General features: G+C 39.2%; 1 protein-coding gene across 2 annotated transcripts in view; it reads right to left on the bottom strand.

Moving 5' to 3' along the window:
• MSRA (methionine sulfoxide reductase A) overlaps nt 1-22,885 on the bottom strand; it is a 278,473-nt gene that overhangs the window by 163,047 nt on the left and 92,541 nt on the right. For both annotated transcript variants that reach the window (XM_032185406.1, XM_032185408.1), the window contains one exon: nt 5,347-5,415. In XM_032185406.1, coding sequence (XP_032041297.1) covers nt 5,347-5,415 — 69 coding nt within the window. The remainder of the gene's footprint in view (nt 1-5,346; nt 5,416-22,885) is intronic.

The following is a 22,885-nucleotide window of genomic DNA, read 5'->3' on the forward strand; positions in this document are numbered from 1 at the left end:
AGAATTCTCTGCAATGGTTGCCAAGTATGTCTTCGGGTTTTAATTATAAAGGCCGATGACTTTCAGCTGAAAGGAGTAGCCAAAACATTCTGGATTGTCTGAACAAGAGAAACACATCAATAAGAAATGGAAATTATTTTCCCTCAGTTGAACAGTTGTCCTGGTGAAACCTTTATTGGGAGAGGCTGAACCATCCAAGAGCAGATCCCGTGTTTGGAGCTCAGCTCCCCAGCAGCTTGAGCCGTGTCGGGGCTGGACCATGTGGTGCTGCAGAGGCAGCTGAAGAGGCCACACGTCGAGGCTGAGAAAGGACAACCTTGGGGTAATGCTATTTTAGTTTTTAAATAACCTTTGGAAGCAGTGGGAATGCATAGGGGCCTGAATCTCAATAGGTCATAAAAACTCAGGCAAAATACAACAATAACACGGCTACACAGAATTACTGGAACATGCTGCTGTCTATTAAGTGCAGAGCAGAAGGTGAACAAGCTTGGATCTGTCTGCCAATTCAGAAATGTCTGTAATTAGATCTTATCAGTTACTTAACATCCTACTTCTGTCTATATTTTGTTTACATCAAGAAACCAATTACCCCATTATTAGCCAGTACATGTCAAGCAAATACAACATAACATGGTCCTGTATTTAAAAAGTGCAATAGCCACAAACCTGAACTATTGCCAGGTTTTAGTAAAGGTAAGTAAGAGGTCTATGATGTACACACAATGCTTCCTTTTATGTGATAAAGATACCATATAAAGCACAGAGAATATGTAGTTACTCTGTGATAAACTGGAGTCTTGCAATAGCAGCAGTTGTTTAAGAAAAATACACACTTAAAAGTCAGAAACTCTGACCAGAAATGTTGCTGAGCATAATACAGCAGTGAATTTAAATGTGTGTAAAATATCAATTCAATGGCACTCATGGAAGTATTCATTCATTGAAAACATATGTTCTGCAGCTTTGAAGCACCTTTATCTTTGCATACACCTCCATCCAAAACTTGATTTTAGACTTTAAATTACTTGTTTTCCAAACATTATCAACCCCCTAATCCATGTTCAAGTTTTCTCTTTCCATTTGTTTTTTTGGTCAAAAACAGTCACTCTAGGCAAAATATTTTTATCTGAAAATATCTGTGGCCATAAAAATGATAGGAAAAAAAAATCTTGACAGGCATTTATTGAATCTCTTCTATTATACCATCTAAAACACAAACACCTAATACCCAGCATTACATCTGTTTTAGCAGCTGAAGTTGGGAATACAGCCCCCTCCTTATTTCAAGGGACAAAATGATTTTGATATAGAATTCTACAGTGTTTTCAGTGAGACCTTGTGCAGTGTCTACGCACCTCTTGTGCTCTTAGTGCTTCATTATTAGCTGGAATCTGGATTAAGAGGTCACTGGATGGTTAGCCTTAAAACATTTCCATTAAAGAGTCACCCTCACCCTTGAAATCTAGCTTTTTCACCATTGTAGAAACAAGGACACATTTCTTTATTCTAATGAACAATAGGCATATCTTAGGCAGCTGAGTGATGCTAAACAGACAACACAAGAATCTCAAGATCATTTAAATAGTCTGTTGAAAACTGTGAGGTTCTGTTATAAATGGGAAAGCTGCAGGAACAATTACCCGTGTACATTCACCCTGTACCTTGATCAAAACATGAAGTCATATCATAAAGCAAATAGCATAGCATTACTAAGAGCATCTCTAAGGAGGTTTTGCAGAAGATGGAGCTATATAAAGCAATCTAACTGCATTTTGCTAGCAGGTAAAAGGATTAGTGTTTACAACCCAGTATTACATTTTATATTGTATTTTTAGTGGCGAATCTGAAACCATCCAAGTAGTAGGAATATTCACTGCAAGTAGTGAGGATAATCATATGGTTATTTACTATCTTGCAGCTTTTCTAGACATTTTTAAGGAAGAGGGATTACTTCTTAGTAACTACTGCTCTTATGATAAAATCATAAGATTATTTACCATCTTTCAGCTTTTCTAGATATTTTTATGGAAGAGGGATTACTTCTCAGTGACTACTGCTCTTTGAGACTTGTCCCTGTGCAACCAGAATTAAAGGATTAAAGGATGTTACCACAGAAGAGATTTAAGAAGCACTCCCTTGCTAAGGTAGTCAGAGACACTACTCCTACAAATGACTAGCTCAGTTTCTTTTTCCTAGTTTACGGAGTCCTAAAATTAAAAAAAAAAAAAAAAATCCTGTTAAGGGGAACATACGTGGATAGGATGAGTAACAATCTGAGAAGAAGAATTACTAATGCATATTTTTCTTTGAGTGCTTCCTTGCATTCCCATTCACGTGGGGCCAGCAAGCACTGCCCCCTTGGAGGTAGAGCAAAAATGAATTGTAGCATCATTTATCAGAAAGTGATGCCAATGCCAACAAATGACAACAATTATCATCAGAGTCATGTTTGTATACTAGTATATTTCAGGTCTAATAGTAAACCTAAGAATATGTAGGTTTTCCATTTATTCACAGCACAGATGGCAGCAGCATGAGTTTTCAGCACCTATCCCAACATTTGCAATCACGCTCTTGTGGAAAATGTAGGGCAATTTAAAAATGATATAAGTTATCAGGCTTTATAGGAATATAAGACTTCTTCAGCAATGATTACAGCTAGGGTGTTTAATTAGATTTTGAGCTCTTCCAATGAAATTCTGTAGGTAGTACATTAATTTATATGAAAATGTACAAACTGTGTACAATCAACCGTCATACAATCAATAGCAGCACTCATGCCAACAACCCGCACAAACAATGGGAAATTGGTCTAAGCATGATAAAGGAGATAAAGGAGGAGCTCTAACAATATAAATAGTGAGGACTATATCAACATCAGACTGCACCAGAACTCCCTGACCCTGCTTGCTATAAGAAATTATTTAGAGGACAATCTCTACATCCATCTTAACCTTAGAACTCTAAAGGCAACTTAAAATCCTTTTTCCATTAGTTTGAACAAAACTATCAAACAATCTGTCATTCCACCACTCCAAGAATTTTTTGATGTTCCCAAAATCCACAGACAAAGGAATACTGGCAGGAAGACAGTACTGAATTAGAGGAACATTGAAGAGAACTTCAAGAAGTCATGATGATAACTGAATGGCAACACCCACAAACCATTTCTCCTCTAACCATGGCAACTACAGCAACGTTAGCACTACAGAGAAGTTAATGTTTGCTGTGATATTTTGCAATAATCAAATGAAAAGATAATTTTGGGGTGATAAATTAGTGCCTATGGCTAACTTAGCCCTTTGAATTCCACTCAGGATTGCTAAATATTTCAGATGTGAATACACCTCTGTTATTTGAAAGTAGATTAAGATCATCAATTCTTTCCAGACAGATACGTAAACTGTTATTATATACGAACTTTCAGACACTGCACAGGTTTTTTTTGAAATACTTACAGAGAGTCTTTTCTTTTTCTAAATTAGACCAGATCACTGCTGCTGAGCTCAGTGACTGAGAAAATACCACATTGACATAAGCTACTTTCTCCTGTAAAATACAGATTCCTAACCTCTAACACAGTAGGGATGATCAGGTTATCTCAGGTTATCTTCTGTATCGTGTAGGGAAGATAATTTATACTACTCTTCTGTTTATAGAGATGAATAATGTGTTTTCTGTTGTATAACCTCAGGAAGCATGTGGGGCAAATGGGGTGCCTGACAAGTGTCTAGGACCATATTGGGTGCCTGAGGACTTCCAAGTTATCACACAACAGAGCTATAGGAGACCTCCATCCCCTGGTCTGGCAGCTGGCAGCCTGGTGAGGCCAAGACATCTGAATCCTGTGGCTAGGCACCCAGCTAAATCTCCCTGTCCCTATCTAAAGACAGTATGATATGCAGATTCTCTTGGTTCCTTTGATGGTTTGCTTCAGTGTTTCACCTTTAGTTGCTGGTATTAATAAATTTTACCTAATTACTCAATAGAATGTGAAATACATTTTAGTACCTCTCTTGGAAACACTGCATATGGGTGTAAAATTGCCTGTTAAATTCCAACTCACTATACCCCTGATTACATATTTAAAGGCTGCCTTTATTCTTTTTGTTATATCGTATTGGACATTTATATAGCATTGCTTCTCAGAATAACTGCTTTCATAGCTACATCCTCCATTTTTATGTATATCTTCCAGTTTTTGCTATACACAGAGTGTGACAATATTTATATGTATTTTATTAGAATAGGCCCAGGTCAAAAATAGTGTTGACTGCTTTATATACCTGCCCTGTACTTAACATAATTCACAACTCCATCAGACTAGATGATATAGCAGGTGTATCAAGTAGTATCAAGACTTACTACAACATCACAGATATATAAATATTTAAGAGGATATAATAAATTTTCTAAGGCAGTTTTGTACCATCCTGTAGAAACTAACAGAGAATTATATCTTTTCTAAACAACCTATTCTTATAGCTTAAAACAGGTTTAGGAAATTTTTCATTCTCTACTACAGTAAGTTTTAAGAATAACTGTCACAGGAATGCACTTTTTTCTTCCCAGGTAAATTCCATAGGCTCACCCTTAAGGACTAAGATTAGCACATTCTGAAATGACAGCTCTGACTATTCCCAGATTTGCATGAAGTCCATATCTTAGAAAAAAAAAAAAAAAAGAAAGAAAGAAAAAAAAAAGCTAGTGGTTCTGACTTATTTAGGATGTCTGTTTCTTCCAGAAGTAATTCCTCATTTCTCCAGATAAATACTTTTTTTCAGGTTTTTACAAAAGGGCTCAAAGAATTACATATTCATGCAAAATAGCACAAACATAATGAAATCGAACATCTTCTCATTTACAACTGTCCACTTTTCCAGCTCTGTTGTCACTCAGTAAGAAGTCTATGGGATTATTCACAAAGTTCACAACAGCAGGCTTGGTTTGGTAACATGTAAATGGTAACAGCTCTGCAAGTACAGTAGATAAAGCTTTCTACCCAACAGTATGACTTAAGGTCCAGAAAGTCAACACCTTCAGCATTGTTTAAACTAATGAAAAATCTTACAGAAATTAACATACATAAAAACTTACTATTTGGGAGTTTGTATGATACAAAATAAGAAATCAAATATTCTGTTTGTATAACTCAGCAAAATACTCTCAGTATTGTCTTCTGGGGCATGAAGATCTCCCAAGATGATCAGTGGCTCTAGCTAATTGTAGTGATTATAAAATGGCAATAGAAGCCCTGACTCTGAACTCAATCTGAAAATAAGAAATTTAGCATGCAGTAAAACTATACAGCTTAAAGCTTTTATGCTAAAGCTGACGTCTTACCAAACATAGCCATCTGTGTTCCCTCTGGGAAAGGTTCTACCATTCTGTTTCCATTGACATGATGTTTATCTAGAAGAAAAGAAAAAAAAAAGTCAAGATGTAATAGAATATATAGTTTGCATGAAAACACAACTGTTTTTACTTACAATTCTATTGAAATCTGAAGTCTGTTTTGTCAAAACTCACCTGCACAATTCACTTAGACTCAGAGACTATGAAGTCCCGGATATATTTCTGAAAAGTACAGCTCTCCACAGATCCCAGGACATAATCTGCATTTCAATTTTGTGGTTAGGACAAGTCTGCTGATACTAAGGTAACACATGCACGTAGAGCACTATCCAGTAGCTATGACTGTCACAGGTGTAGCACTCGTAGTGCAAGCAGACAAAGCAGGGAAATGACAATTGCCTGTTGCTGCTAGGACATGCTGGTGTTCAACAACACACTTTTTGATGTGAGCATGCATGAACTACCTGTATTTTCCACCCTGGTATGGTAGGGTGACCTTGGCTGGCTGACAGGCACCCACTCAGCCTCTCACTCATGCTCCCTCCTTAACAGGAGAAAACTCTTAATAGGATGATAATAGATGAAGTCAGGGAGATCACTTATCAGCCACTGTCACAAGCAAAACTGACTCAACCTGCGGAAAATGAATTTATTGACAACCAAAATAGATAGTGAGTAGAAGCACAGAGAGATTAAAACAACAGCACCCACTCACCCTCGCCTCATCCCAGGCTTGATTTTGCTCCTTCATTCCCAACCCTCACCTTGGCTTCACAGGGCTGTTTCTGACATTTTTCTCCTCACAGCCATGCCATGTTTTGCCCTGTCCTTTATAGATGTTCACACGGGAGCCACCAGCTTCACTGAAAAGCCCAGCTGAGTCCTACGGTCAGGCCAATGGAGCCGGCTGGAACCGGCAGGAACTGACGGGAACCAACTGGAACCGGCTGGAACTGACTGGAAACATCTGGAACTGTCTGGAACTGACTGGAACTGGCTGGAAACAGCTGGAACTGACTGGAGCCAGCTAAAACTGACTGGAACTGACTGGAACCAGCTGGAACTGGCTGGAACCGTCTGGAATTGCCTGGAACTAACTGGAACTGACTGGAACCAGATGGAACCGGTTGTGTCTAGCACTGGGTAGCCTCAGCCTCTCCTCACAGAGGCCACCTCTGCAACATCTGTTTTACCAAACCCTAGACCTTTACAGCCAATTCAAACAGAAATCTGCTAGCTAAATTGAAAATTTAGGTGCCATATTGTAATGCTACATCCACTGTGACAGACCACACGGAGTTATTCCTGTACAGTAGTCACACCTTGGACACTTAAATTACTGCTGTCATTGAAAAACCATAGTTACAGATCAAACATAACTGCTTTTCCATTACCAAGTCTTAATCAAGAAGGGGAGAGGAGCATGAATTGCACACAAAAACGCATCGTGCAATGGTCCTCAGTGTGTTGGGGTCAGCAGCTCCAGCACCTTCCTGCAGTGCCTTCACACAGGACACTTCCTCTACACTCTGGCCAAATTCCTTTTAGTTTTCTTAGAAAACATGATGCATGACACAAAATTAACAAAACTGCATCTGCTATTTTCACTGAATCTGATAAACATGATCCATTTGAGGTTTATTTCAGTTAAATTATACTTTTCTAGTCTCACTGGCTACCTACTGTCAGGCAGAAGGGCATTTTCTACACAGGGCTTTGGGAAAACTTCTGGGCTGTGGAAGCAGGCAGATGTCTATCTCAAGCTGCAGTTTAAGTTATACATCCCTCTACGGGTATACAAGAGAAGGGTATAAAACAGAACTCCTTCTATACAGAGTATTTGCATGAAATAAAGACTGAGATGTTCAATCATGCAATGCATGCAGGAAGATGCAATATTCTGGCATTGCTGGTGCACACAGCGGTGGTTTCTACACAATAAAATAGTAGAAGCCCACTTTGCTCTCTTTGCAACAAGAAGGCTCCCAGGGGCTAAACCCTTGGTTTCCAAACTTCTAAATAACTTATTGCTTACATCCCAATGTACTTCTCTTTCATCCCAATGTATTTTCCTCATCATAAAGACAATTCCTTGTGATAACATAGGCTGATCATTACTGTATAATCAAGGCTGTATGTAGAACTTGGAAAAGAGCTCTCCAAGCCCTGAGTAAAATAAAATATAGAGATCCACAACAGAATATTCCTAGTCCTTTTCACTGCCATTCTCACATTCATTTCCTGATCATGCTCTTCTAAGAGTCACTGTCAACAGTGTTGGAAATGAATAAAAAAATCGCCTGAACTGAAAATACAGGTTTCTGTCCACAGAATACTTTCCAGGGAGAAAGCCAAGAGATTTTCTCAGTACATGCATTATTTTTCTTCCTTTAGCACAGAACTTGGTGGGGAATAAAGCAGGTCAAAATGAAAACATAGGACTGCCTTACAAATTCCCTGAAAGCAATATTTTTCATTAGCGGGGAGGCATAACACAGTTCTAATCCCAGCTGGCATCAAACATTTATCAACAGAGAGTGAGGGGGGGAGGCAGGGTTATCTGCAATTGGAGCAAGAGGTCCCATGAACTCAATTGTTTGCATTTATGAAGATTGAATGCCCTGTGCCATACAAGTCAAGAGAGGGGCTTCAGGAAGGAAATTGTTGGGAGGTTCCAAAGAGGGAGTAATATGGCCAGTGCCACACAAGGTTTCAACCTTGTTAGCTATAGCTTGTATTACCAACATGATCTATAGCCATCTGAGATGAGCGAACAGTCAGAAAAATTATGAAACATCATGCAAGATCAAATAAACTAACCCTGCCCTAGTCTTGAGAGCTGCCTTCATTTAAAAAGTGAATGACATACATGATGTACGAAGTAGTTATCATTTCAAATGGTGAGGCTTTCAATACATTAAAATTAGTATTAAACTTTTAGAGGTTAGTAGAGTTTGAAAGAAAATCATATTTTCAGAGTTCTCAAGTCATCCTCCAATGCTTTTATACTTTTGTTTCAAAGATCTTAGCTGGATAAAATAATTAATTTTCCTGTCATTCATATTTTGGTTTACATTTTCTCCAGTCTTCCCTGCCCTCTGCCTAGATGCAGTAAATATTAATAAATAAATAAATAAATAAATAAAATTTTTAAAAATGTACAAGAGTGTTCACAAAACATACATTCTATCTTAGGAAGAAAGAAATAACTTATAAGTATAAAGAGCCTCTCCAAAAAGCACAGCATTCAAACAACATTGCAGGCTTGTTGTTTGTTTGTTTTTTATGTAACAGTTTTTCGTGTAAAAATAATTAGCTTTAATTCTCCCCTATGAGTTGTATTGAGGAGCTCCAGAAAATCATCAATACCTTGGCCTGTTGGAACTGGAAAAAAAATAGACAAGCTTTCCATAACTTGCCAACAGAAACAATATATGGCTTTTCAAAGTCATTTCCAGAAACAAGGGCTTACAATATGTAAGACAAAAACTTTTACAGAGACGTTGAATGACTATCAGTGAACACTGAACTGGCTACAAGAAGTTAACTGCAGCTTCCTAGTGTTGAAAACAACATTTCTCACCCTAATATTGTCAGTATTTGTCAGGGTTAATGCTTCAGCAGAATACAACATTATCCAGGAACTTGGAAAAGTAGGAGGACATGGTTGTCTTTAAATCATCTTCTTGATCCTCTTGGCCCTTACAGCTTCAACAGAAAGCCAATTGGTAAGGAATAACTTTTTCTTTCTATGTTATTGATATTCAGGCTGTCAGCATTTTTGTGAACATCGCTTCACAACCAAACAACATGGGACTTCCTCTCAGAACTGCCAAATGCTGCTCCAGCCTCAACTGCAAGAATTCTCTTTTCCCTTTTTCAAACTAAGCCTGAGAGATATCTGCAACATATTTTGCTCCCCGCTGAACAGAAATAGTATGCACTGAAAGCAACACATATCCTGGAGGTCCTGACATTCAACTTTAGCTTCAGGCAAAATCTGCCTTAGATGTACACAGTGCTGGGCCCTTTCTCCTTAGATGCCCTGGATTTTTATTGAAATAATCCTTAGACTCCTCTCTCTATCTGTGAAACAGCGTAATATATGGAAAAATAATCAAAAGTAGTTTAGTAGAATAATCAAAAGTTGCTAAGGTCTCTAGTATTTCTTTAGCAATATTTAGTCTTCAAGCAGTTCCTAAAATAGTCCTACAACTGTCCTTTGCTAAAGATTGACTGAATTCAAGTGAAGTTCTATCCACACAGGTTAAATTCGTGGATTAGGCTATATCTGTACTAGTAAAATAAACAAGTCATATTTAGAAACTATTTGAGAGAGTGCTAATTAGCCTAGCCGAAATCACATTAGACCCTATCTTAGCAATCTACCAGCATGGACAATCAAGTTCCAGTGCCTAGACCTGTTCTCTAGCACATTTTAATTTGTTAGCATACACTTCATTTATCTTCACAGTTCCATGTACGTCAATGGTATCTCAACAGTAATACATAAATTGAACAACAGAAGATGTTCAAATGAGAAAGTTTTATAAAAATATTTCCTTGCAGACCAGCATGACCTGGGCTCTAAACAGATTTACTCTTCTGCTAATACATATAAGCCCAGAGGAAAATCAAAGCTCCGTTAAGTAAAAACTCTCTGCTTTTAAGTTACATTCCTAATAAAGTAATTGCTAGAGCATTTATAGCATGTATCAGACCTTTAACAGAATAGGACTTGTAATTACTAGAGAATTAAGTTTGTGCTTTTTTCTTAAATATGCAAAACTAAAGCACCAGTCTACTGCAGAACAGATAGTCACTCATAGACAAAATCCTCTCTCACAGCAATAGAGATGAAATTAAAGTTACACCAAGAATGAAATTAGCAGTGCAGAATGTCTATGGAGGGCATTTTGCGTAACCAAAGATATCTGAGAGGAACCCTAGGTTAAGATAACAGATGTCATTAAAGAAGATGAGTTCTCTACTTGTGGACCCAAATGAAGCAGCCTTAAAGAGATTTGGCTTTCACAGAATGCTGATCCAGCACTGAGCGAAAATGAGAAATTTTCTGCTCTCAAAACATTCGATCTCAAGCAATCATAACAGAGATTTAAAACATTTTTTTTCCTTAAGAGATTCATTTGTTCTTCATATTTATCTTCTGGTTTTTAAGCCATTAGGGAATATTTAGACTACATACCCAAACTTGTTTTATCAGAGTGGCCAGAAAGTTATTATTTTTAAATGAAAACTGAGATTCTCACATAATCAAATTAATCCAGGAGTAGGGGTCATATTTATACACAAGGACTGTTAATTTTCCATGGTAAGCACAGCCAGGAATTGAATTGAAAATAGCTGATTAACCAATTACCACGAGCCTCCTCCATCCCTACCAGCTTTTCTGGGCTGGGACTTGGAACACAGCTATGCCACCCGTTCAGCACAAGCACTATGGGTGCATGGGGAGATGAGGAGGAAAAGGGATAAGCAGTGATGAGGTGAAAGAGGCTGCTTGAACGACTCCTCTCCCCCATCTGTTTTGCCTTAGACACTTTTTCCTACACTTCCCTTCACACCACCACTATGGAGGTCTTTTCTCCACTGGCTACACCAAACACCCACTTGGCTGTCTACGTGGCAGTGAGGTCAGGGAGGAGCTGGAAATTTCTGACAGATGACAGAAGCAGCAGGTCAGGGGGCACACAAAGTTTATAAAGCAGTTATAAAAATAGATAAGCGGTTAGCATTTGCAAAAGTAGTCCGTAAGTCACAATATATATCACGAGAGTTTCAAGGTGGGCACCAAAGAAACATAAAAGCACTGCTCACTTTAGGAAGTGTTAGCTGAACATGGCATGCACATCAAATATTTAGTATAGTTGCCATATTCATTTTAAGCAAAAGTTTAGAGGCAATAAAGGGGCATAAAACTTAGAGCCAGGCCTGTGTGAAGTAAAAAAAAAAAATGCTTTCACCTAAATAGAGAGGGGTGAAGAAATACGTTCAGCACTGAATAAGCAAGTTATTTAAATGCCTTATTCTAAATTTTGGCTGTGAGATGAGTATGTCATCCGTAGTCACAACTCCACCTCTCTCCAGCACAGTAATGAAAAGTAGGATGACAGACACCACTTGAAATCTCTGCTCATAATGTGGAGACAGACTGATGGCATTTCACTGTGACCTATAGCTGGTATGTTCTTTTATTTGAAAATTCATTGAATGGCCAAGTTTAACTTCGGTGTCTGAGTTTGTACGCTCCAGAAAGACCACAGTAAAATGAACACTGCAATGAGAAGATGTCAGATTCATTGCTCCTGTGATGGCTCAGAAAGCTTTACTGCTTTAGGAGAAGACAGAATTATCAGCAGTCTGAAAGCTGATGCAACAACAAATCTAGCCTGCAGCACAAGTGAACTGCTTTGTGAGAAGTAAGACATTCAGAAAAAGCTCCTCGTGGCATGATTGGTAACCCACTGCGAGATACACGGGCTATCAGGCCTGTTCATCCCCTACTGCTTTTTCATATAACACTTTTTACTGCTGTGCACCATCAATATACAGTACATAATTGAAGGCCAGTGGGTTCCTTTTCAGTCTTGTAAACAAGAAATTATCTAATTTTTATTTCCAGTGAAAGTCTGAAAAAATGGTGGAAGTCTGGAAGTGCCCTACTACCATTTAACATCTAATGAGTAAAATGGTAAATGTTACCAAAGATGAGAAATCCTAGGTGAAAGAAGACTAAGCAGTAACAAGAAGGAACTCACTGCCTGTGAGTAATTGTGTTAAAACAGGTCACACATGAAAACACGAAAACACGTTTCAGAGGAAGCAAAATTAGCCTCGCTTACCATTTTTTTTTATAAACAAATTATTTTCTTTGCAATATTTTCTAATGAACTAGATACAAGACAGTAACAAATGTGTTATTCACATTTTCAAGCTTAATACTTCATCAGTATCTTTAAAACAGAACTCCACTTCAGTACATTTTCATGTTATCTGATGAGAGTTTCATCATGCTTTATTCATTTCATGTCTTGGAAATGTGCCTAAAATGAAGTACCTGAATAAATTCCCTGATTTCAAAAACTTCTGGACTTTCAGAATTTCTATTACTTTCACTGAAAACCACAACTGGACTGCACTTTTTAAAAACAGGTTATTCATCTATATACCTAAACATGAACTCTGAAGCCTGACTTTTTAAACCTAAGAAGTTTCTTTTTTTTTTTTTTATCTGTACTTTACTGCTGTTAAATCTTTGAACAGTAATTGTTAAATCTTTTTAAATTGCTAAATCTCTGATAAATCTTTTAACAATTGATTCATCTCATTTGAAGTCAATCTGACTAAATTCTGGTTTGAAAGCCTGGTTGTCACAGAGCCAGAGTCTTTCTTTTTTTGTCCTATCATTCTCAGTAGTCATGGCTGATAGCTTGATCAAAATAGTTATTTGGATTACTCTGTCAGTTATTCTAGGAGTAAGCTTGATAGCTCTTAGAGACAAAAGCATAAATGCAAAACTTCTCACCATCTGCTTATTTCATTATCTGGAAAATATTGCCTTTAAAAAGGTCTTAGTTCTCTAATATGATATCTTATGTATATGCCAAGAGGACTTATGCATGTACTATGTATTGAAATATGTCATATATGAGGATTTTATAAATTATACAAGGATAAGATTTTTCCAGTCATTAATATTGAACCAGATCCTTACTTCTTCAGACAGAGGAGAAATCTTTCATCTTATTTATATCCTTCCCCTCTCCCAAGATCTCCTGGATATCAGAGAATGCCCTTGAGATGGTTTCACAATGATCGGGAAAGGACAGAGGGGTGTCTGTCTGGGAAAGAGAAAAATTGTAGGTGGTGATGCTGAAGGAATAGGAATTATCTACTAAATCTCTCCATTTCCAACATATGCTTCCTAAGGGGAAAAAAAAAAAAAAAAAAAAAAACCATACATACACATTCATCCTTGTCCCTGAAGGTGGAGCCTCTTTTCATCGTTTTAGGGATTTCAAAAAGCTACTCAGTGGAAAACTCCATGCAAGCACAGCTTCACCTTCACCGGGGGCATGCTCTTAGTGGACTGAAGAGAGGCATAAGAGGGAGAGGACTGCTCTACCTCAGACCTCTGCAGAGCTAATAGTGATATCAGATGTGTGATTTACGGCAGAATTTTGTCCATAAATTCTTCATAGCTGGTGATGAAATAGAAGCTCTTCTTTATTTTCAGGTCTAGTTCAATGAGCAGAACTGTCAGTTCTGCAAGCTCCCGTGTAATAAGAAAATCTAATGTCATATCAGATGAATTCCCAAGTGCTGTGTTTCAAATCACTTTGCTTCCCAAAGGATATTTTCAGCACAGGGACATTGCTGCCTGAATCCAGCCATTTACGTTTCCAAATCTGACAAGTCATTTTGGTTCTCAGCACTGGCAGAGAGATGGCATACATGATCTACTGGGTTTCTTTCACCTCTCATTTCTGTAGTTCCATCATCCTCCATCAGTCAGTAGATATCAGCTGTCAACTCACTAGCAATTAAAAAGAGAGGTCAGCCATGTAACAGTAATTCACTGTCTAGTAGTAGTAGTGCATTATTGTTCACACTGGTGGTTCACAACTATTATTAAAAAAGTATGATAACGTTTAATGGAAAGTGTTAGATTACATATTTTTTTTTAGAATAAATAACTGTTCACTTATTAAAATCAGTCATGAAAGGAAGAACAGTAGCTGAAAATAGTTTTGAAGCGTATTCTGGAGATGATGTCTCACAATGTGACACGCTGTGTTCTGCTGCATCCATTCTATCAAACAGATTATTACACCAAACTGATTGATGCTACAAAAAGTGATGTGTCCTAGCACAGTGTGTCAGTTCTGAACCCAGAACACATGGACTCCTCAAAACACATAGGTTCTTTTTAATGAACAAAGGCAAGATTATCACACACTGATTTTGTTTTGCGTTCCTTACTGGGCAATGCACCAACAGGAAATGACAGGAAAATAACTTTTTGAAAATGAAAATGAATTCATTTCTTAGAAGAGGGCAGCGGAGGGACAGAGGGAGAGAAAACAGCGATTTTGAAATTTCCAATCTACTGGGGTTTGCAGATTAGTGGCTGAACAGCTGCGCCCGTAGCTGTGTGACTGTGCTAATAGGAAGCAGTATGTCATGCGGCTATGGACCACAAGGGAAGCCGACGGCGCGGCGTGAAAGGGTAGAAGGGCTGCGGGGTCATCGGGGATCGCATCTGTGACGGGGAAGATAGGCTGGAGGAAGACGGGTAAGGCAATGGGAAAAGCCAGCTGTAGGGCCCTGTGTAAGACCAGAGCAGATGTAAATACGTACGTGCATACACAGCAGCTGGGGCAGGGGGCGGTGGGGTGTGCGAGTGAAATGTAAGGATATAGAGGGTGCATGGCCAGAGGAAAGTACCCTACAGACTGCAACAAACGCCTTCCTGCTTTCAAGGAGACAAAGCCATGTACTATTACATGACTTTCAGACACACAATACCTGATACCACATATCCTAATTGTACCTACATGTGCTGCTTAACGCATTTTCTGAGTGTGTAGACCAGATGTTTAACCTTTGAGGTTTTGGGTAGATACATTAAGGTTGAATTAAATGTGCTCCAACTGGGATTCATGCCTCTTAGTTTAGTCATCTACAATGGTTATCTACATCTGAGCATTCAGCCTTGGATCTTTCTGTCCTCCGGATAGAAACAGCTACTTCTGCTGTGATTCATCTGACAAATTTTGGATGTTTTCTTCAGGATAAAATGAATCATATTTAAAAGTGTCAATTTCTCAGTGCCAATTATAAGGAAACCAGTGACCAACTCAGATGAATTCAACCTATATCACCTGCAGTATTATCACTGAGATTTATGATCCAGACAGTGGGAGGATTAAGCCTGTGTATACATACATATTCATCAAAGCAGGGCCTTGACACCAATGGAGATTCCAGGTTATAAACTAGAATCAATAAAACAGACAAATATATATAAACCAGACAAATGTTAACAGTAAAGCATTTGATCAAAATAGCAGAGGAAGTGATAGCAGAGGAAAATGAACCTATCTACAAGGGTTGCTATATGGTACCCTACCTCACATGCGGTTTTGTTCTGTATCACAGTCAGAGAGCTCTAATGAATACAGTGTTCACCCAGCTCTGACAGGTAAAATAGACAGAATTATCTTAGGTACACAAGTAGTCAACTCCTTTGGTATCATTGGGAGTGTCACATTATTAGATTGCCCAAAAACCAACTCCCAATGTCATGACATAACATGAAAATCTCAGTTTTCATTTTTAAAACCTGTGTTTTTTAATATGCTTGTCAGGGGATTTAAAAAAAATCAGAAAACCTAGATTAAAAAATTAAGCAAGAAATACAAAACATTTTATTCAATATTCAATGTACAAATGTTCAAGATTTTCTCTTCATAATACCTCTACAATATGGCTCCACTATCACATGCACATGTAAATCTTTTGTTTAGGTTTGATTATTTCCCAACTTCGTTCTCTAAAATTTGCTTTCTTTGCATTTTAACAAATGCAATATATTCTTCTTTGGAAGACTACAACTCCCTGAGGAACATTGCTGCAAAGAGTCCATCAGTTTGAATGATGCTCTCATTGTCAAATCCCTTCTCCACTGCACCAAGCAGAAGCCACTTGTCTACTTGTGAGGTCCTCAGCAAGGCCACGTGGCCAAGCATCTCTCATGGCCCAGCTGCATGCCTCACTCCACCCATGATCACACAGTGATGCCAGCTAGCACACTTGATGGTAACAAGTTTCTTCGTGACTTCTGTGGTATCTCCCTGCATATTAGGGAGGAGCACCTGATAAAGCCAAAGCAACCTCCTTATCTCCTTCAGATCCTTCTTCTCCTTTCCTGAAAGGGACATGAAAATCCTAACCTGCTTCTATGTACCACGTAGTCAGGTTGCTGGTATACTGACCTACAGAGATTTCAGCTGCCAGCTCTGTATGGTAACCCAAATAAAAAATTAAATAAGTACTGCATTCACTGTGTGACTTCGTGCACGGCTGGTAAGTAACTGGGATTGATAATTATCGCCTTCTACAAAAGAACAGGTCGGCATGCCATCATAAGGGAGAATATAGCAGCACACTATCTTTCCCTCACTCTGTAAAAATCAGCAGTGCATGAAATGCACAGAAAAGGCCTTAAAACAGGCACGGAGTGTGGCATTGAGTTATCGCCGTAGGGCAGACAACCCATGCCCTTCCTACCACTTCTGCTTTCAGGCAGCGCCAGTAGCATCTGGTTGTTAGTGCAGGAATTGAGTGACTCCGATAAAATAACTGGACTTTATTTCAGAATGTGAGACAATGCCTTTCCAAACCCCACTCGAGAGCCTTATCTGAACCAGCCTGGGTAAGAATACTGTCAGGCAGGCTGGAAAACCAAGAGATCCAAACAAAGGGCGATGATAAACACGGCGTAACCGGGCTGGGAGGAGATGTCCAGTGGGGTGTGGCGAGGAGGATTGTTAAGCCTGGGTTTATTTAGCAGCTTTATTAATGATCTCAAAGACGGGGTGAAAAGCACATGAATAAAACATGCACTGGATACTCAACTGGGACATCATGTGTACACCATGAAAAATGAAAACTAGCACAAAGCTCTAGGCAGAAATTCTGCAGTGAAGCACAGAGAGATGCAAAGTAGCTCCAGGAATAGTACGGTTTTCTTATTACAGAGAAGGAGCTTGCGTCCTCATCTTTCTGGAGGGAAAAAAATTGTCTAAAGGAGCAGGAAGCAGAGCCTGAGGGAAGGACAGGAGATTCACGGGAGAAATAAACTCTTAGAATGGCCAGACTGTGGAAATCCACATGCCCTCAGCTTCTCCTAAAGAAACTGCTGCTGAGGATGTAATCTCAGTCGGTTTGCTTCCTTTTACTGCTTGCCTCAGCATCTCCTTGCTTGTGAATCAGCAACATAAACACCAAATTCTGTGATAAGAAAAGCTAGCAGCACAAAACAGTGCAGACCTACCGGTAAAATCCCCAAATTGCTTAAATACATGGGTGTTATGTTTTTTTTTTCTAGTTTCCTCTTGCATGTTAATATTTACAGAAACAATCTTCTAAATGTGACTTTCAATTTGGGATGCTCGCTTTCTGAGGGTTCAGCCTGGGAGTAGTTAGCTGAGCTCTTATGCCAGTTGATGCTGGGCATCTGAGCACTGACAAGCTGTTATTGACTTTTTATGTTCAGAGCCTCTCAAAATGAGACTCAAGATAATTTTTGCTGGACGGTCATAAAACATGTTCAAAGTGGGAGAATCCCTTTGAAATTCATGGCTGGCCATGAGTTTGTAGATAAATAGTACAGCAGTGGTTTTTCAAGTTGTTAATTACTTACACAGAGACATAACTCAAACATATTTTTTCCTGTGGAGGGAATCACAGAGAAACACTGCTTCTCCAACACACACTTCTTTGTCTAATATTACAGTTTTATAATATTGCACTAAAACATGACATTTGGGCTAATGAGATCACACTAAATGTAACATCTTTGTTGTTGTTTTTCTAAAATACAGCATGGAAGAGCTCAACCCAGGAAAGGTTCCTCTCACGCCTGTGCTAATGGGGAGAAATAAGAAGCATTGGGCAATTCATCTGCTTTTAGGCATTCAGAAGAAATAGATCTTATCCTACAGGTGACTATTTTTACCCCACTGACATGATGAGCTCAGATGAAGACTTCTACATTTGGTCAAAGTCTTTCCAACCCGAATGTGTTTTTTCACTTCACTTAGTGAGGCAATCCCAAAGAAAAGCTGCTCTTCTGCCTTCCTCTGTCTACTCGTTGATAGTTTGTCTGCTTCAGGGGGCTTGACTCCTCCTTGCACAAACATACCCTTTTATACCAGCTTTGCATTTGTTCTCCATGCAAATAGAAAAAATAATTTTCAAGATCCAATACTGTAGGCAACCCGTACTAATATAATTTTTGTATATAAAAAAAAATCTAACCAATGCATGCTGTTAAAACTACAGCTTCCCAAGAAGTTATAATGTGCATTAGAGGAATAACACAATGGCTGGTCAAATAACTTTGGAAGTTCATAATATCACCAAGAAACCATGTCTTGATTCCCAGTCCCTTATTCCCAAGAGCTTGTCAATCTCCCTCTCAATCTACTTTAAAAAGTGTGTTTATTGGGTTAATAAAACCCAATGGAGAGAATTCAATAGTCACTTTCTATTAATGAGTTAACATCGTTCAGTCACCTACAATTTAATTTTTCTAAGGCCCTGAGATTTTAATTTGAGTAAAACTTCTATTAATTACAATGTCTAATAACAATGTCTAATTCAGACATCTGTTAAAAGTATGTAATGTTAATTTATTGGAAAATCTCCAACAGTGCTCAATTAAAATGTTCCCCAGTTAAGTTAATGCATATGATTTGTAATGAATAGCAAAATTAGATACTGTTAATAAAAATAATAGCAAATTAAAAACAATAAAACCTAGAGTTTTAGACTGACAAAATTAAAGATGCAGAATTGTTCATTAGGCAACAGAGCAAGAATTTTTGAAAACAGAATATCCTCACATTGGTTTGGGAGCCTCTCTCGTGGAGCATTGCTCTAAATTAGCACCCACAGGAAGTATTTGTTGCACAAAACACTGCAGGAAATGGTATTAATCCTTACTTATTAGGTTTTTCTTGCTTTAATTGCAGTTTTCCACCACAAGATATTTTTCACGTGCCTTGAATATCCAGCCTTACTCGGAGGCCTATATTTGGCAGGGCGGGTTTTGCTATTTTTAAATAATTACACTGCTTTGCAGCCTATCTGCGGTCCCGTGAATTAAACTGATAGGTGAAACAAACAGCGCTTTTTCTCATCCGAACATTGTCATCACATTATCATTTCTGTGCCTGACTGCATGTCTCCACGACGCCGTTAATCTGTTTTTAAAAATGGATCTACACGAAACCATGGAAATGAGGTGCAGCGCGGCTTTAGCGAAGCATTACAATACACCGCGGTCCCTTAAAGCACGACTGACATTTCTTTTCTTCCTTGTGAAGATGTCAGTAGCTTTGAGCAAGAAGCAGCGTGCAGCCTGTGATATAGTATCTCGCTCGTACACGTTCCCCCTTGATGGCAGATTATCTGCCCGGAGGTTGCATTAGGCTTCAGTCAGCTGTCAGTCAGCAGCCGAGCAGGAACGGTCCAGTGCTTCTTCCCCCCCGTCTGACAGTGATAAATGACCAGACCTAATGCTCAGCTGAGCCTGACGGGTCCAGGCCTCCCCTCGCAATCTGTTCCAGATGAACATCAGCCTTTTTCTGCTCCTATCCCCTCTTGGCGCAGCAAAAGGCAGGAGCGGGGAGGGCGAAGGTGAGGCCAAGGGGCTTTTCTCTTTCAAAATGGGGAGCTGTGGTTTTGCTCCTCGAAGAAGCTCATAATCTGATGGGAGACATAAAGACGAGGTTGGAGTTACAAGCCAGCACAACCAGCTCAGGTGCTGATTAACTACCTCCTAAAAAACAGATCGGTGTGACTCAAAGCTGCGGAAACGCACCTCAACCTTCTCTATCCAAAGTGCTGTCCTTGCGAAACAATAACGTGGTGTTGTGTCTTTCACTGGCTGCAGAGGGGACGGGGAAGGGGATTCTAAAACAGAGATTTCTAAAAATGAAACGGGAAGTAGTTACCCCAACTACAAAAATGCTACAACTTCGTCTGGAACAGATACTGCGCTTTAAGGCTGATAGTCTACTGCTTAGCAACTAGAAAAAAAAAAATCATAAAATATTTTGTACTTAGTAAAAAAAATTTTTTTTTTCAATTTTATCTTAAGTAAAATGTATTATCCCAGAATTTGAGGCTCAAATTATGGTTCTTTACTGGGCCTAGTGACCATTGATCACAAAGCTAGCCACTGACCACATCACATATCAAAACCATATCCACATTTAAAGGACCTGTCGTAAACAGAAGCTCCACAGTAAACTTCCCAATCACATTTTAGTACTTTCCAAAGTGCGTAAGTGATTTAGGATGAGATATAAGAGGATTTGAAATGAAGACACATTGTTCTGTTCAGAGTACCTAGGAATAAGGCACACGGTTCCCAGAGGGTAACAGGGCTAGGCACTGATCTGTTTGCTTTGTTCAGCTTTGTCTGGTGTCTACATGGGCATCTTAAGGTTAGTTTCTCTCCATCTTTATGCACCTCTTCGATGACCAAAGACTCATTTCAAAATGTCTCTCAACCATAGATTCATAGGATGGTTTGGGTTGGAAGGGGCCTCAAAGATCCTCTCACTCCAACCCCCCTGCCATGGACAGGGACACCTCCCACCAGATCATCGGAAAGCTGTGCTCAAAGACACAAAGGCAAAGCTAAGAAGAGGACTTAACCCCTCAAGAAGCATTAGATAAGAGCATCCAATATGAAATCCTGTGTTATATACTCGTACAAAGAAACTTGTTTGTCTAGTGACTGAGAGATCAGCTGAGCACACTGCAGCAGAGAAATTGCACTGGCTCTAAGCAGAGGGAGCAAATTCGGTTTGATTCTGCCCTGCTCACCTGGCTTTATTCCCTTCTGAAATCAACCACGAGAGAGTCAGCTGAATTATTTTACACATGAGGCTGTCCAGTATTGTCTTCCAAGGGACATACAGCCCAGAATAAAGATAGGGGAGTGGAACAGACGGACATTCTCTGAGTGGTGAGCTCTTCCTCAGCGCAACAAAGATTTTATTCACTGTAGTCAAGGCTTTATTGACTTTGTGAACCTAGTGCACAGCAGGGAGTTATTTGGTTTTATTTACCTGTAAAAAACTACACCTTCTCATAGTGATTTGTAAAGCCTCACATGGAGAATATCTACATTTACAGCACTGAATCACTTGACTGAGATAATCAGGCTTCCTTTCAGGTAGTGGAAAGAGCAAGGCACCTCCTTTGGGATCTTCAGCCATCCTTCCTGGTCCAAGGCAAGCCCCATTAAAGGTACTGCATTGCTTAATTTGCGATCTTGAAGTAGATGGAATATCTATGGCCTTTAGGAGTTCAGAAAAATCTTGCTAACAAGCAGATTATACACAGCACTTTACCAAAATACCATCTGTAGAGCGAAGGCAGCAGCTTTAAAGAGTGAAAACATGTTTTCACTCTTTACATGTCTTTGCATTCCCTTTGTAAGCATTGTACACACTGTTAAACGACTACGGAATCTAGAACAATTAGATATAATTGGTAGTGAAAGCTTAGAGGAAATCCCAAGACAGAATAGCAGGGTTCATGTCGCAGGTGCTCTAGCAGAACTGTGCAGGAAGATGCAGAGTGGACAAGGAAGGGATGTAGCCTGACAAAGCTACCCAGGAAAAAAAGGAGAGAGCTTGATCAGAAAGGACATTACACATATAGAAACATTTGAGCAGGGAGTGTCAACACTACACCTAATTATTGGCAACCTATGTTAATACTAGAATTAAACAATTGTTGAGTATATCAAGAGAGTGAATATATCATGAACATATCAAAAGAATGTATCAGCTGAGGGGGGTGTTATTAACTCTAACAACCACACGGCTAGAGATCTGTTTCTAAACCCTATTAAAACCAGAAAAGCTTCTTCACTGGCACCACTGTTACACTTTAGCCCCAGGAAAATCGATGCTCCCAGGGCTATGAGGAGTGCAACCATGACAGCTGATGGCAGTGAAAGAGGACAGGACTGCCTGAGTCTCACCACACCGGCAGGAACAGGCTGCTCCTCAAAAAGCCCGAAGACCACGATGAACCTGGCCCTGCTTGGGTGGGCATAGGCTGTGCAGACCACGGCACGTTCAGCCTCGCCTTCGAGGCATGCCAGGTTTTAGAGTCCTGTTGAAAAGAAGGAAACTGAACCTGGTGGTTATTTTGGCAGGCTTAAGTGGTATATTCCCCAGGGTTAAACACTGTAAATTCTTCTGTATGATCAACAGGGAGACAGGGCATTGCAGAGAGCAATTCAGTCAACCTGAAGTCAGACTTAGCTCTGAATTGCCTTCTGGAGGAGTTTGCCACCCACTCGCTGTCTCTCTGTTGTCTGGAAGAAGAAACGGGAGATTTGAGATCTTTTATGCTAAAGTTGGCTTCTTTGCACTAAAGTTAGCTTCCTTACACTAAAGTTAGTTTGTGGGAGTACCCTTGCAAATTGCAACAAATTTCAACTCAAAGGTAGAATTTATTTTGAAAATTATCAATTCAACTTATTATAGCAAGAATTATAAATAAATAAAGCACGTAGCAGTACAGGCTGGTAATTCCAACATGATTCATCACACCCTAATGCAGTCATCTGAAATATTCAAGCCATACCTCGAGGATGCTTATCTCCCCCTTGACTGCTATGGGGTCAGCAGCTCAAACAGCAGCACCAATACTGTGCACATCTGAGTTTTGGACAAACAGATCAAGCATT

This window comes from Aythya fuligula, chromosome 3 (assembly GCF_009819795.1).
Source record: "Aythya fuligula isolate bAytFul2 chromosome 3, bAytFul2.pri, whole genome shotgun sequence".
Taxonomy (NCBI): Eukaryota; Metazoa; Chordata; class Aves; order Anseriformes; family Anatidae; genus Aythya; species Aythya fuligula.